General features: G+C 35.7%; 1 protein-coding gene across 1 annotated transcript; it reads left to right on the top strand.

Moving 5' to 3' along the window:
- The first annotated feature begins 6,561 nt into the window (after positions 1 to 6,561).
- Positions 6,562 to 10,188, top strand: Btg4 (BTG anti-proliferation factor 4). Its single transcript, XM_047515762.1, has 4 exons — positions 6,562 to 6,734; positions 7,318 to 7,452; positions 8,034 to 8,232; positions 10,006 to 10,188. The coding sequence occupies exons 1-4, from the start codon at positions 6,562 to 6,564 to the stop codon at positions 10,186 to 10,188; spliced, it is 690 nt and encodes a 229-aa protein (XP_047371718.1).
- The last annotated feature ends 2,871 nt before the right edge of the window (positions 10,189 to 13,059 follow it).

Genomic DNA, 13,059 nt, shown 5'->3' with positions numbered 1-13,059 from the left:
TTGTTCTACTGTGGTTAACTCACCTGACATTTTCAAAAAGAAATCTTTGGCCAGGCATGGTGGCACACACCTGTATTCCAGCTACTCAGGAGACTAAGGCAGGAGTATGGCAAATTGGAGGCCAACCTACACAACAGCAAAACCCCGTCTCAAAATTTTATAAAAGAGCTGGGGCTATAGCTCAGTGAGTGGTAGAGTGTCCTGGGTTCAATTCCCAGTACTGGGAAACAAAATCCTTGAAAGACTGTGTTTTAAGCAAAGGAATAAATGTCACATAGTAGAAATTTTAGATGTTATACAGAAACAGTGAGAGGTTTTTTTTTTGTCATTAAAACTTTGGTATTGGCTTAGACTGACCCCGGTTGGGTCTTCTGCTAAATTCTAATATCCTTTCAATGGACATTACTACCTGGGTGTTTAATTGCCATTGACAATTCAGTGCACTCATTGAACTAAATTCAGTGAATTCAATCTGAACTAATCTTCATTCATTTTACATTGGCTCTCCCACAAAACTCATTATTTCAAACATAAGATTATTCTCTTGGTTACTAGTGCTTGAAGTAATTTTTGGGTATGCGTGTCAGTCTGCATTTCATTGCTGTGACCAAAATACCTGACACAAACAACTTAAAGAAGGAAAGATTTATTTTGGTTCACAGTCTCAGAGGTTTCAATCCATGGCTGGCAGGGCTTCATTGCTTTGGGCTTGAGGGGTGACAGAACGACATGGCAGAAGGGTATAGCAGAGAAAAGCTGTTCACTTCCTGGTAGCCAGGAAGTAGAAGGTGAGAGAGTGGCTGGAGACATGATATAGTTAGTTCACAAGGGCATGTCCCCAAGGACTCTCTTCAACTAGGCTCTATCTCGTACAGTTTCCTCTATCTCCCAATAGTTCATTTGCATTATTAATCCATCAAATGGATTCATCCACTGATGAGGTCAGAGCCCTCATGATACGATCATTTCTTAAAATTCTCCCTGTGAACATTGCGGCATTGGGCACCAAGCCCTCAACGCATGAGCCTTTGGGGAGCCTTCCCAGATCAAAATCAAACACTGTCTCCCATTTCTGAAACCCTGCAAAAAATCACTTGTATATATATCTGATTTCCTTCTCTAGATTATAAGCCTCTCAAAAGGAAAAGTTGAGTTTTATTTTTGTTTTTTCCCCCTCAACACATGGCAGTGTGTAATGTGTAGTAGGTGGTCAGTAGTCACTGAGTAAATATTAATTAAAACAGAAGGGATAGTTGTCATTAATGTAGAGGAAGTGATTTAAATCAGGCATTTGAAGTCATAAACCGGTAACTGAAGAAAGTATTGCGTTATGTTTAGTTTCTATTTGATTGTTCTTTCCTGAAATCTAAGTACATTGTTATTCTACTGTTCTATTCATGACTTCCAAGGCCTGCTTGGACCTGTTGTAGAATATAATGCTGGAAAAGGGTTCAAAACCTCATCAACTAATGTACTTCACTAACTCAAAGAGCAATGGAACAGTATGTCATCTGGGAGATGAAGTAATGAAAGAATTTTTAAACACCTGGCACCAATTTAATAATGCGAACACAAACACAACCATCTCCATAGGAAAAATTTGTATATTTGCTAATATATGCTGCTATTAGTTCAGGAGCAAGTTTTATTTCAGTAATGTGCAGGGAGTTGTTTTGATTTTTAGTTTTGTCACTTTTAACATAAATTTCAAAAATTTGCAGAAGTTACCACAGCAAAAGCCTAGAAGAGATGAGAATACATGATACAAATTTGTCATAATAATCTCTGCTAAGCTTAAAGCATTATTAAGTAATCAAATATGTAAAATAAATTAAAAATCCTTTATGACTGAGAGATATCTGTCTTAATGATTTTTGAACTTCGCTGTACATTATGATCTATTGGGAGGCTCTTTAAAACTCTCTATTCCCAGTTGCACGCCATACCATTCAATCAGAATGTCAAGGGAAGGAAGCAGGCTTCGTTATTTTTAAAAGATCTTCAGGTGATTCCAAAATGTAGTAGTTTGGGAATCCCCTGACAGTGAGTAGGGAAATATATCATGGAAAGTTGAAATTAATATGATATGGGATCGGGGGGCAGAAGATCATTAAGATCCCAGACTCACGTTCATTTTCATGTTGTGTGAACATAACAGACGTTTAAATACTTACTGAATGAATTGAACTAACTTTTATTAAATCTTAAATCACCATTCTTAGATGTCAAGGTGCTCAGCTAGCCATTTCAATAGTCCTCATACTTACCGCTTATTCCTCTCAAGCATCAAAGCTATGACAATGACCAGGGCAGGCTCTAATATCCATATTCCATCTCAGTTCCACACTGTTGAAAGTTTTAGCAATCACATACTCCAGCATGCCAGGAACTGGATTCATATTCATATTCCACCACTAATGGTCATGAGGTGTTCATTTCAGTTAGCAAGTGAGTAATCTAGTTCCAGAATCGGATTTTAAGATAGAGTATGCTCTCAGAACACTCCTGTTACCAGCTGTCTTCAACTGGGTTCCTTAAAAGAGACTCTGAGATACAAGTTTCATGGGGAAGACATACTGCTTTTCAGAGAGTGAGGAAGTGGGGAAGATAGGATTGGGCAGAAGGAGAGGCCACCAGTGACCAAGTTGCAAGGGAAACCTTGGCCTATCTTAAGGAAAGCTATTGAGATGGGATGGCCCTTTAGAGTTGTTGCAAATTAAGCCAAGGGGAGAGGTTTTTATATCCCAGAGTAGTCTGCCAATGACTGTGAATATCTTGGAGATGGGGATAACTTTAGGTGAGGCAGTTCCTGAGGCCAAGAGTTCCTAAATGCAGCTATGAACTGTCAGCACCTGATCTTTCTAGTAGTTGGGGGATGACTGTGTTGTTCCTGAAGGACCATGGCACCTGCTACAGTGTTCACACTGACTTACTTTGGTGAATGGGAGCTCCTCATGTTGGCTGTTGTGTCCTTTGACATGACTCATTTTTTTTTAATAGCTATCAGAAAGACATTGCAGATTCATCTCATACATTATCTGAACTAGAATTGGATTTGGCTATTTCTCCAAAGAATTTCTTTTTTTAAAGTGGGAAATGGTATTTAGAGACCACAAAATGAGGTTTGCTTATTGTGCAATTCTAGGTCTTTTCAGAGGACAGAACTAAAATAAGTATTTTTTTGAAAACAAAATCACAAATTCAAATTAATATTGCCATTTCAACTTTAACACTACAGGGTTTTTAACTTAATTTCTCTGATTTTACACTTTTATCTCTTTTTTATATTAAAAATCTTATTTCATTATGAACATTAAATATATGATTTACCCTACTCTGTCCTATTTGTTTCTATATATTCATATGATCATTTAAAATAGTACTACTAATATGACTATCAATAATTAGGCTACTGAAAGACTTTAAAAAAATAAATCCTTGAAGCTCTATCTTTAGAATATATTTCAATGTATTCTAGAGTCACTTGAAATGTTTTTTTGTGTGTATGTGTGTAGGGTTGTCAACAGTTATGATTTTCATCTTGTTAGATTGTACGCATAGTAGATCCTAAAGATCAGCACATTTGATTTTCCAGTCACTTGAACCTCTAAGTAAGCTTTATTTTACCACTGTCTTTCATGTTATATATTGAATTAGACATCTTATTATGCTCTTATTCCTGAAGAACTCAAGGCACCCAAATTGAGACAGGGAGAGTAAGATAAAACAAAGGTAGAGTAAGACTGATAAATTTGTCCATGACCATAGGAGAAGGGGAGATGTAACTATAGCTTAGGATTTTTGACTTCATTTTATCAAAACTAGTTTGGGAACAAATAAGTTACAGGGTTCAGACCACAGATATTACCTTTGAGACTGAAATCCATGAAATCCATGAGTGCAATCTTTACTTATGTCCTTGTGGTTTATACTATCTTAGTACAAGGATTCTGATTTATACTAATTTTATGAAACCAAAGTGGTTCAAATTTCTACTCTCAGATGTTAGGATCTGAAGCTTATTGATGATAAATTTTAGAGTCATATATTATTTTTATAAATACCAGGTTCATATACTATAAATTTTGACATGTTGTTGGATAAAAACTATATATTTTTCTAAGTTTACTATTTTAAAATAACTTTTTATTTGTTTTAACTTTTTAAAAATAAGGCATGGTTGAATTTAGGATTACTTGGAATAACAGTTCCCAAAGAACAAGGCATGTCAGGTTAAACTGCCTTTTCTTTTTTTGAGAATCTCCTAGTAGATTAAAGTAATATTACATGCAGCTTTCCCACTGATTACCTTTCCACTGTGTGATAATAGAAAGTTATTATCTTTCTATTGAAGTAGGAAGAACACCAATCTAAGGTGCAATTTCCTAGAATTTTGCCAAAACACTTGCTTGATCTTTATCCTGTTCAACTTGCTTATTCATTGCTTGTTGGAGGACACAGGTGGTATTCTTATCAAATATACAGATGACAGGAAGCCAAAAAAACAATTTACTGGATGACAAAATCAGGGTCACTAAATAATCTTGACACACTATAGCAAGGATCTAAATTTATCAAGATGGGCTGGGATGTTAGCTCAGTGGCAGTGTGCATCTGGCCCTGGGTTTGATCCCTGGTGCCATAACAATAAATAAATAAGCACAAAGAATTATGATAGGTATATGTATATACCCCACTTATACTACACAGCATTAAAAGTGTCCTAATAAAATGACAAGTATAAAATCATTTTACTTATGTTTGTTAATAAGAAGGACCCCTTCTTGAGCACTTGCTTTATACCAGACACTCTGTTAAGTGCTTTACATACTTTTATAATTTAATCTTGATGAGAACCCTGTAAAACAATATTAGTAGTAGTAGTACTAGCAATATTTTTTAAAAGAGATGTTATTAACTTAATTTTTTTCTTAATGCATTATATTTACACATCATAGTGGAATTCATTGTTATATATTTGTACATGCACACAATATAACATTATAATTTGGCCAATTTTACTCCACAGGAGCAATAGTAATAATATCTAACATTTACAGAGTACTTACTGAATACCAGGTGCTACTCTAGACATTTCATATTTGATTCTTGTAACAACCCTATAAAGTATGTACTCTTTTATTCCTTAAATACATGAAGAAATTGAGTGACAGAGAGGTTAAATAATTTGCTAAGGTAACACATTAAATGGAGTCGGGATCCAAAGCCAGCAGTGTAGTTCCAAATTCTTCATCAGCACATTTCTTCTCCTTTTTTTCTTGTAGATCTTGAAGACTGGAGAGGTTGAGAAGCTTACCCTGAGTTTCTAGTAACCTGGAGGACTAGGATTTGATACCACAAGGTTAATTTTGTAACTACTCTGCAGTACTTTCTCTCTTCCTGTAACTTTAAGACCAGGTGCTTTAATAATTGATTGTGATCTTGATAGCAAGTCTATGAGGTTGCTGTGGTACCTCCTATTCACAGATAGGAAACTGAAAGTTACAGATTCAGCAAGATGCCCCCAAAGTGCAATCAGGTGGCCACTGGCTCACCCTTTGGGAACTAGTGAAACTAAACTCAGATCTCTTCCACTTATTCTACAAATAAACATTTTAGTTTTTTTTTTTAATGCATAGTCAACATAAAAACTATTCAAAGATATATATCTTAAGTTTTATTAAAGATCCGAGATGAAATTTAATATGTTGACAGAATTAGAGATGAAATTATTGGACTGTAGGATATTAGGATCTGGAAGGAGAAGGCTTCATTCTTACTCTTTGTCATAAAGGATTAGATGTTAGTAGCAAAATAGAAGATATAAATCCTGCTTGAAAACCTTTAAACACTTTAAATGAAGAACCTACTCTATCTGCCAAAGAGCAATCTGTTGGAATCCTGGAAAAAAGTTATATGCTTATCCTAAGGGACAGCACCTGTATAAGGCTGCCCACCAATCAGCCTTAAGGGCCCAGGCTTATATAAACTGCAGCCCAGCACTCACAAAACAGGTGTGAGTGAGATCGGGCGGCATGAAATGTATAGCACACTTGGTCTTTGAACTCTGGTCTACTTTTGTGGGGACTAAAGAGATTTTTCTGGCGAGTATATGTTTGATAATCTTAAAAAATGCAACTTTGCAAGCCATGTTTTCAACCTACTATCTGCTAAAATGTTTTACCCTTTGTAAATGTGTTTTTGAAAAACTGGTGTTGGGTGTAATTTACTGTTCCATGTTAGGATCTATTTTATTTAAGTTGCATAATGATGTTTCATTTGTTTCTTAAGCTTTTAAAGATTTTTTTTTCCTCTGGAAGACTTTAAAAACGAGTTAAGTTGAGGAATTGGCATTCTTGGCTGTTCTTTTGATTGATACTGTTGATGTGCTTAATTAGTTCACTAAGGATTTCTTTCTAGCAAATGATTTATGTTTTACCAGATTTAAACCATATAAAATTTGCAAATGGCAATTCCATATCAATAATTAAGCCCTTGTTTCTATGTAATTTCTTCTTCCTTTTAGTGGTTTCAGGTCTCCTCATAGATTGTTCTTGAATCATGAGAGATGAAATTGCAGCAGCAGTTTTCTTTGTCACAAGATTGGTGAAGGAACATGAAAAACTGAGTAAAGAGAAAATAGAAAAATTTGCAGAAAAGCTGATGACAATCATGTTTGAAACGTACAGAGGTCACTGGCACCCTGGTTGCCCTTCTAAAGGGCAGGGCTTCAGGTGAGAGAGCTCGTATGTGGCATGGCAAAGGGAAGTAGTGGACATTGACCTCTCTAGGAGAAGGCAGGGATTTTGTTGTTTGTCTACACATACAAAAGTGTTATGGGCTCGAATTAGTTTGCCTGAATGTGGGTTTGAAAGAGATGGGGATATGACAGCGTAGTTGAGAACTATAGACTTATATGTGAGGTGGATTAGACAATTTGTTTTCTGTCTTTGTTTTTGAGACGGGGTCTCACTGTGTTGCCCAGGCAGGCGTGGAACTCCTAGGTTCAAGCAATCCTTCCACCTCTACCTTCTGAGTAGCTGGGACTACCAGTGCGTGAGGCCTGGTTTAGATAGTTTCTAACTTGTTTTTCTCATGAAAGATACACAGTGAATGTTTGGTGACCTAATCACATGACTTAGTGATACAACACACATTCTGAGCCATTGCATCAAAAGTTCTAAGAGTGGAGGTTGGAGGAGGGTGGGGTGAGGTGGAGCTGTGCGTGCTGGCGGAGTATACCCACAATGTGATTTTGCTGCTGAAGTACCTGTCGTCATGTCCTCACTTCCTTCCCCTTTCCTTTCCCTCACTAAGGTGTATCAGGATAAACAATCAGAATAAAGACCCCATTTTAGAAAGGGCTTGTGTCGAGAGTAATGTGAATTTTTCTCACCTGGGGCTTCCAAAGGAGATGACCATATGGGTAGATCCCTTGGAAGTGTGCTGTAGGTGAGTAACCTCAGAGTTTGTGTGCTGTTACTTGGGGAAGCCTTAGGTTGTTTAGTCAACTCTGTACACCTTTGTGAAAGACAATGCTCCAAAGCCTCAGTTTAGCAGCCGGGACACTGTTTGGCTACTATTTTAGATGCAAACTTCTGTTAGATGGTATGGATCTCCACTAGGAATGGATGGAGAAGGTTGGCCAGAAATTTTGCAAAATACTTACAACATGACTTTAATGGGTGCACCCTGTTGCAAACTGTAGACTTAACTTCTAAGCATTATATGCAAGCAATATTGGGAAGGAAGGGGAATTATCTACCATGGGAGGCAATTTAGTCCATTAGTTGAACTAAAAGAAATTGGTCTTAGTCTTTTTCTAAGCAATTAACCAAAAAAGCTCTTATAGGATGTCCTCACTAATTACAACAGTGTAGTAGCTGAAGGTCATAATGTCCTTTGATTTGTATTTTTAGACCCATCCCTTTTTAAAATAACTCGTTTTAAATGTTAACATGTCTCCAGACAGGATTAGAGATAAAATTTGTGGGAAGTTGAATCCTTAATGAATAATTTATTTTCCTACTTAGGTATGGTGAGAAAAACCATCCATTTATAATTGCTTCTTTTAAGGGCAGATGGAAGGAATGGGAACTATCCCAACAAATCAGTTATGCTGTTAATAGAGCCACATTAGACTACTCCTCTGGTACTTCCTCTGATGAAGAAAGTTGTAGCAGGGAACCTCGGATCATTCCTAAAGTCAGCAATCCGAAGAGTATCTATCAGGTCAAGTGTGTTCCAGTTCTTCTCTGTACTTTTTTCTATTCTATTTCTAGAAAGGTTGTGTTCACTGTCAAAAAGAAAATGTGGAAAGAATGAAACTATTACAGTTAAAAACCACCTACAATGTTAATATTTTGGCAAAATTTTTCTGGTCTTACAACCTCTCTATATTACCTCTACTTGATTGAGTTTTTAGGATCTTTGATCTTTTCTTGACCTGTCTCTTCATACATTATTTGAAGACATACATGTTTTTCCTTCCACTTAAATTCCCTCAGAGTAAAATTAAGGATTTTTTTGGAGGGGTCAATAAAAAATAACATGTTTATAGAAATTTTGGGATATTCTATAAAGAGCAAAAGTCTTGCTGCTAGAGATGCTTTCTCTCAAATTTTTTTCTTTAAATCACAACCCATGGAAAGATATGCATATTTATTCAGTTATTTTAAAAATATTTCTTTAGTTGTAGATGGATACAATACCTTTATTTATTTTTATGGGGTGCTGAGGATGGAACCTAGTGCCTCACATATGCTAGGCAAGCACTCTACCATAGAGTCACAACCCCAGCCCCCAAGATATGCATATTTATATAAGAAATTAGTTTTATGAAACAATACTTATCCTTACTAGTAGATATGCCCCATATGTGACCTTAACTGATTTCAAGCACCTAATTTGATTTCTTGACTCAGTTTGAAAAAGACTGATCTAGAATTTCTAACACTTTGTATTTTACATTTGTATCTTAATTATATTTCAAAATGTTAAATGACTTTAACATTTTAACCTTCACTTACTTTCCTTGTAATTTACTGTCATCAGCAAACATTCTAGATTATTTTCTCATCACTGCTTTAAAAAACTGCTAACTTGTATGGTGATGTCTGAATTTTATTTCATGAGATTTGATTCTCAAATATAAAATTACTGGGAGTGTACTTTCGTTGTAGTCTCACAAGCAACATGCAAAAGCATCTGCTTTACTTGTTTTCCTTCTAAATTTTCCTATTCTCATTTAAAAGATACTTTGATTAAAAAATGGCATCTATAATAGTGCTTGTGAAGCTAAATATACAAAGAAATCTCCATAAGCCCAATGTTTTTAGGTAGTTACTGTCTTCTGAATTTTCTCCTCACCTAATGTAGCATTATAGGCACTTGATAGTTGGAAGTATTTTATATTATTGGCAAATATTTTTCCCTAGCCTTCTAAACTTTCTATGTATAGTTTACATATAGTTCATATGTATAACAGTTTAAAACTAAATAGTAAAATATTTGCCCTTGATTTTATTTTAGGCTTAGGAAGATTTCTTCCATCTAAGGATCAGATCTGTAGTCAGCTAAATTCTTTTATAAGTCTTTTCAAAGCGTTGTCTATAAACTATTTGTGTAAGTCATCTGAAATATTTACAAGGGGTCCTCCTGGGTCTTGGCCCCAGAGATCATGATGAGGCAGCTTTGGATTGGGGTGGCAGAGGTCAGGTTGGAATGGGGTGAGGGAGAATCCAAGAATATACGCAGATTTGAATAATGGGTTTAAAATTTTTTCAGTTGGATTAAAGAATTAGTTTTGCTGAAAGATATAAGGTAATATTTAAATTTAAGGTTTGTAAAATGCTGGCAAATTTTCCATAGGTGATCATCTACTTTTATTTCCATTCATTTGTATTCTTTGTGCTTTTGAAAGATTTCACTTCTGAGTTGTGGGCTCATGTTTAGTCTTTAGAGTTACCTATTAGTTTAGTGATCTTTGTATTTTCTTTTTTCCAGGTTGAAAACTTAAAACAGCCCTTTCAATCTTGGTTCCACATCCCTCGCAAAAAGAATGTGATGGATGGGCGTGTGGGCCTCCCATGGAATGTTCCTCATGCCTTGCATAAGAATCTTAAATGTTACAGGCCTGGCGTTGGGCACCGGGTGGACAGGTACCACTGGGTCAACACAAAACGCTAGCACGGTGGCCAGGCATGCGGTGGACGCGAGCTCAGAGGAGAGGCTTTATTTTCCCTAAAAGGAAAGCGAGTTTAAGGTTGAGAGGCCTATGAAACAGAAAAAAAATTAACCACCTTAGGGACTGGATTGCATGATGGTGAATCCTCACACACAAATCCCGGCTCTGTTCTTAGTTGTGCTTTTTAAAAAAAAATATACTGGACTTTATTAAAACTGAATACTTTTGTTCTGCAAAAGACAAAAGACAAACCACAGACTAAGAGAAAATATTTGCAAATTACATTTTGACTGAGATAGATATCCAGAATAATATTTAAAAACCCTTGAAATTCAATGAGAAAATAACCAAATAACAAAATGGTAAAAAATTCTGAATTCTTCACCTAGAAGATATAAAAATGGCAATAAAGGAGATGGAAATTAGGCAGATGAAAATTAAAACTACAGTGACAATTGTAACAAATGGGCCAAACTGTTTTGGGATGTTATGTGTGTACATAAGGGCAGGAAGTGTTTGGGAAATTTCTGTATTTTCTCTTGGTTGTACTTTTAATTCTTAGTTTTATGGGAAGTTTTATGTAAAACCAGTAAATGTATTAATATGGTATGGAATGAAGCTATTGACCTGTGATAAGAGTCAATGAATTGTGAAAATTAACAGTTCAAATAAATGTGCTGTGTTTTTAAATAACTTCCTAAGATTTGTTTTGTTGCAAGGAAGTTTTAAAAGTTTGTGTTTCTTCCCTATCCTTTTTTAAAATTTCATTTTTAGTCTTTCATTTGGGGAGAGTGATCCTGATAAGAAGTATCTTGGCTTCCACTTTATTGCCTGTCATAACTTCTATTTCATAAGTCCAGTAACAGCTTGTTTGAAAATTCTTTAAGTTGCAACATTCCCTTCTTTATGTGTCTTTTTAAGAATATGGCTCCTTCCTAAGACTTGTAATAGACTTAATCTATAAAAATGATACATGCTCATTATAAAGAAGTCAATCTAAGCAGGAAAATATACCATCATGAGAATAAGAATCTAACATCCAACTATAAATGACCATTCTTAATATTTGGCAACCATCTTTCCAGATTTTCTCTGTATGAATACAGATGTAAGAATTGATGCACAAATAATTAAATAAGAGAATGATACCAGAGGAGCTACTCACTAAATATCTGAATTTAATTTAGTAAAAAAAAAAAAAAAACAACACCTGAAGTGAAACTGAAAGTGGTGCTGAAATATCCATCAGCTTTTCTATTAGTATTTTATGTAAATTTTCTCTAGAATTGACAGAAGGAAAACATAAGGAGACGGAAGCAGTTCTTAAAACTTTCCCCCCCAGTTTTATATGTATTGATGATTTCATTGGTATGCCAGTTATAGGAATTAACATTCTTAATTTTTTTTGTCCCTTATTTTCCATAATTTGTTTGGGGTGTGTGTGTGTGTTTGGTACTAGAGGGGCACTTGGAGGCGCTTTACCACTGAGCTACATCCACAACCCTTTTAATTTTTATTTTGAGATGGGATCTCACTAAGTAGCTCAGGCTGACCTCAAGCTTGTGATTTTCCTGCCTCAGCCTCCCAAGTTGTTGGGATTACAGGCTTGAGCCACCACACCAGGTTCCCATATCATTTAACATTTTTAATGTCAAGGTTTCTGACCTTGATACAATTTTACATAGATTTTTTTTATGGTTGTATATTTAAATGGATTAACTGCTCTTTAGTAATCTCTGTGTGTGAGATCTATTTTGTTTCATCTTTGGTTATTTGAATTTTATTGAAGTTTTTAACAAATGGCTCAAAGGTGAAATAACTTGAAGAATAACTAGGTCATGTTTTCTTTACCTTGCAACTTTGTAGACTTCACACTAATCGAATGTTTCTGGCATTATATGTTGCTGTGGAAAATCTAAGCCGCAAGGCCAGCTTGATAGCTTGAACTCCCTACCACTTACACAAACATGTATATTTACTTAAAAAAATTTTTTTGTGTGTGTGGGTGGTGTCAAACTTGGGATCTCACTCATACTAAGTAAGTGCTGTACCACTGAGCTATATCCCTAGTGCTTTCTTTTAATTTTATTTTGAAACAATCTCACTAAGTTGCCCAGTTGATGTTAGTGATCCTCCTGAGTAGCTGGGATTGCAGGTGTGTGCCACCACCACACCTACTTATGTATAGTTTTTAGGTGACGTTTGTCTTCCTCTTTGAAAGATTCATTCCCTATACTCGAAGTATGTTTCCGTCAACCATTCTGTGTCAGTTTTTCTGGAGACATTGTGTGACTTTCTGATCTACATATTTAGTCTTTTTATTAATATTTAGTAATGTTATTTTTGAACACTTTGTTCATCCACCTTCACAGATGCCAAGTGCCTTCATGTTGAATCATTTTTTTCTGTCTTTACCTATTTTAATCTTTCATCTTTTTAAATTTTAGCCAAGTTTTTCTTAAGTCTTTCTTCTGCCAATTTCTCAGTTCTGCCCAGTCTGTTTATTTCTACTTTATTGGTTTGTTTTAGTCAGCTCTTTTGCTTCTGTGACCAAATGATCTGACCAGCATAATTATAGAGGAGGAAAGATTTATTTGAGGGCTCATGGTTTCAGAGGTTTTAATCTACAGAAGGCTGGCTTCATTCCTCGGGACTCCAGGTGAGGCAGAATATCATGGCAGAAGAGCGTGGCAGAGGAAAGCAGTTTGAATCATCAGGAAGCCGAGACTCCATTCAGATACAAAATATATACCCGAAAGCCATGCCCCAATTCCAATTTCTTCCAGTCACACCCTACCACTTCAATTAATCCCATCAGGGATTAATCCACTGATTGGGTTAAGACTCTTACGACCCAATCATTTCTCCTTTGA

Source organism: Sciurus carolinensis, chromosome 11, assembly GCF_902686445.1.
Source record: "Sciurus carolinensis chromosome 11, mSciCar1.2, whole genome shotgun sequence".
Classification (NCBI taxonomy): domain Eukaryota; kingdom Metazoa; phylum Chordata; class Mammalia; order Rodentia; family Sciuridae; genus Sciurus; species Sciurus carolinensis.
The sequence above is the reverse complement of the archived record's forward strand: the minus strand, read 5'-3'. Positions and strand labels throughout refer to the sequence as shown.

Excerpts from the sequence above, each read along its gene's own strand:
- Btg4 (XM_047515762.1), top strand. The coding sequence starts at position 6,562 with ATGAGAGATGAAATTGCAGCAGCAGTTTTCTTTGTCACAAGATTGGTG. Across the intron at positions 6,735-7,317 it reads TCTAAAGGGCAGGGCTTCAG|GTGTATCAGGATAAACAATC; the intron begins GTGAGAGAGCTC and ends TCCCTCACTAAG. Across the intron at positions 7,453-8,033 it reads CCCTTGGAAGTGTGCTGTAG|GTATGGTGAGAAAAACCATC; the intron begins GTGAGTAACCTC and ends TTTCCTACTTAG.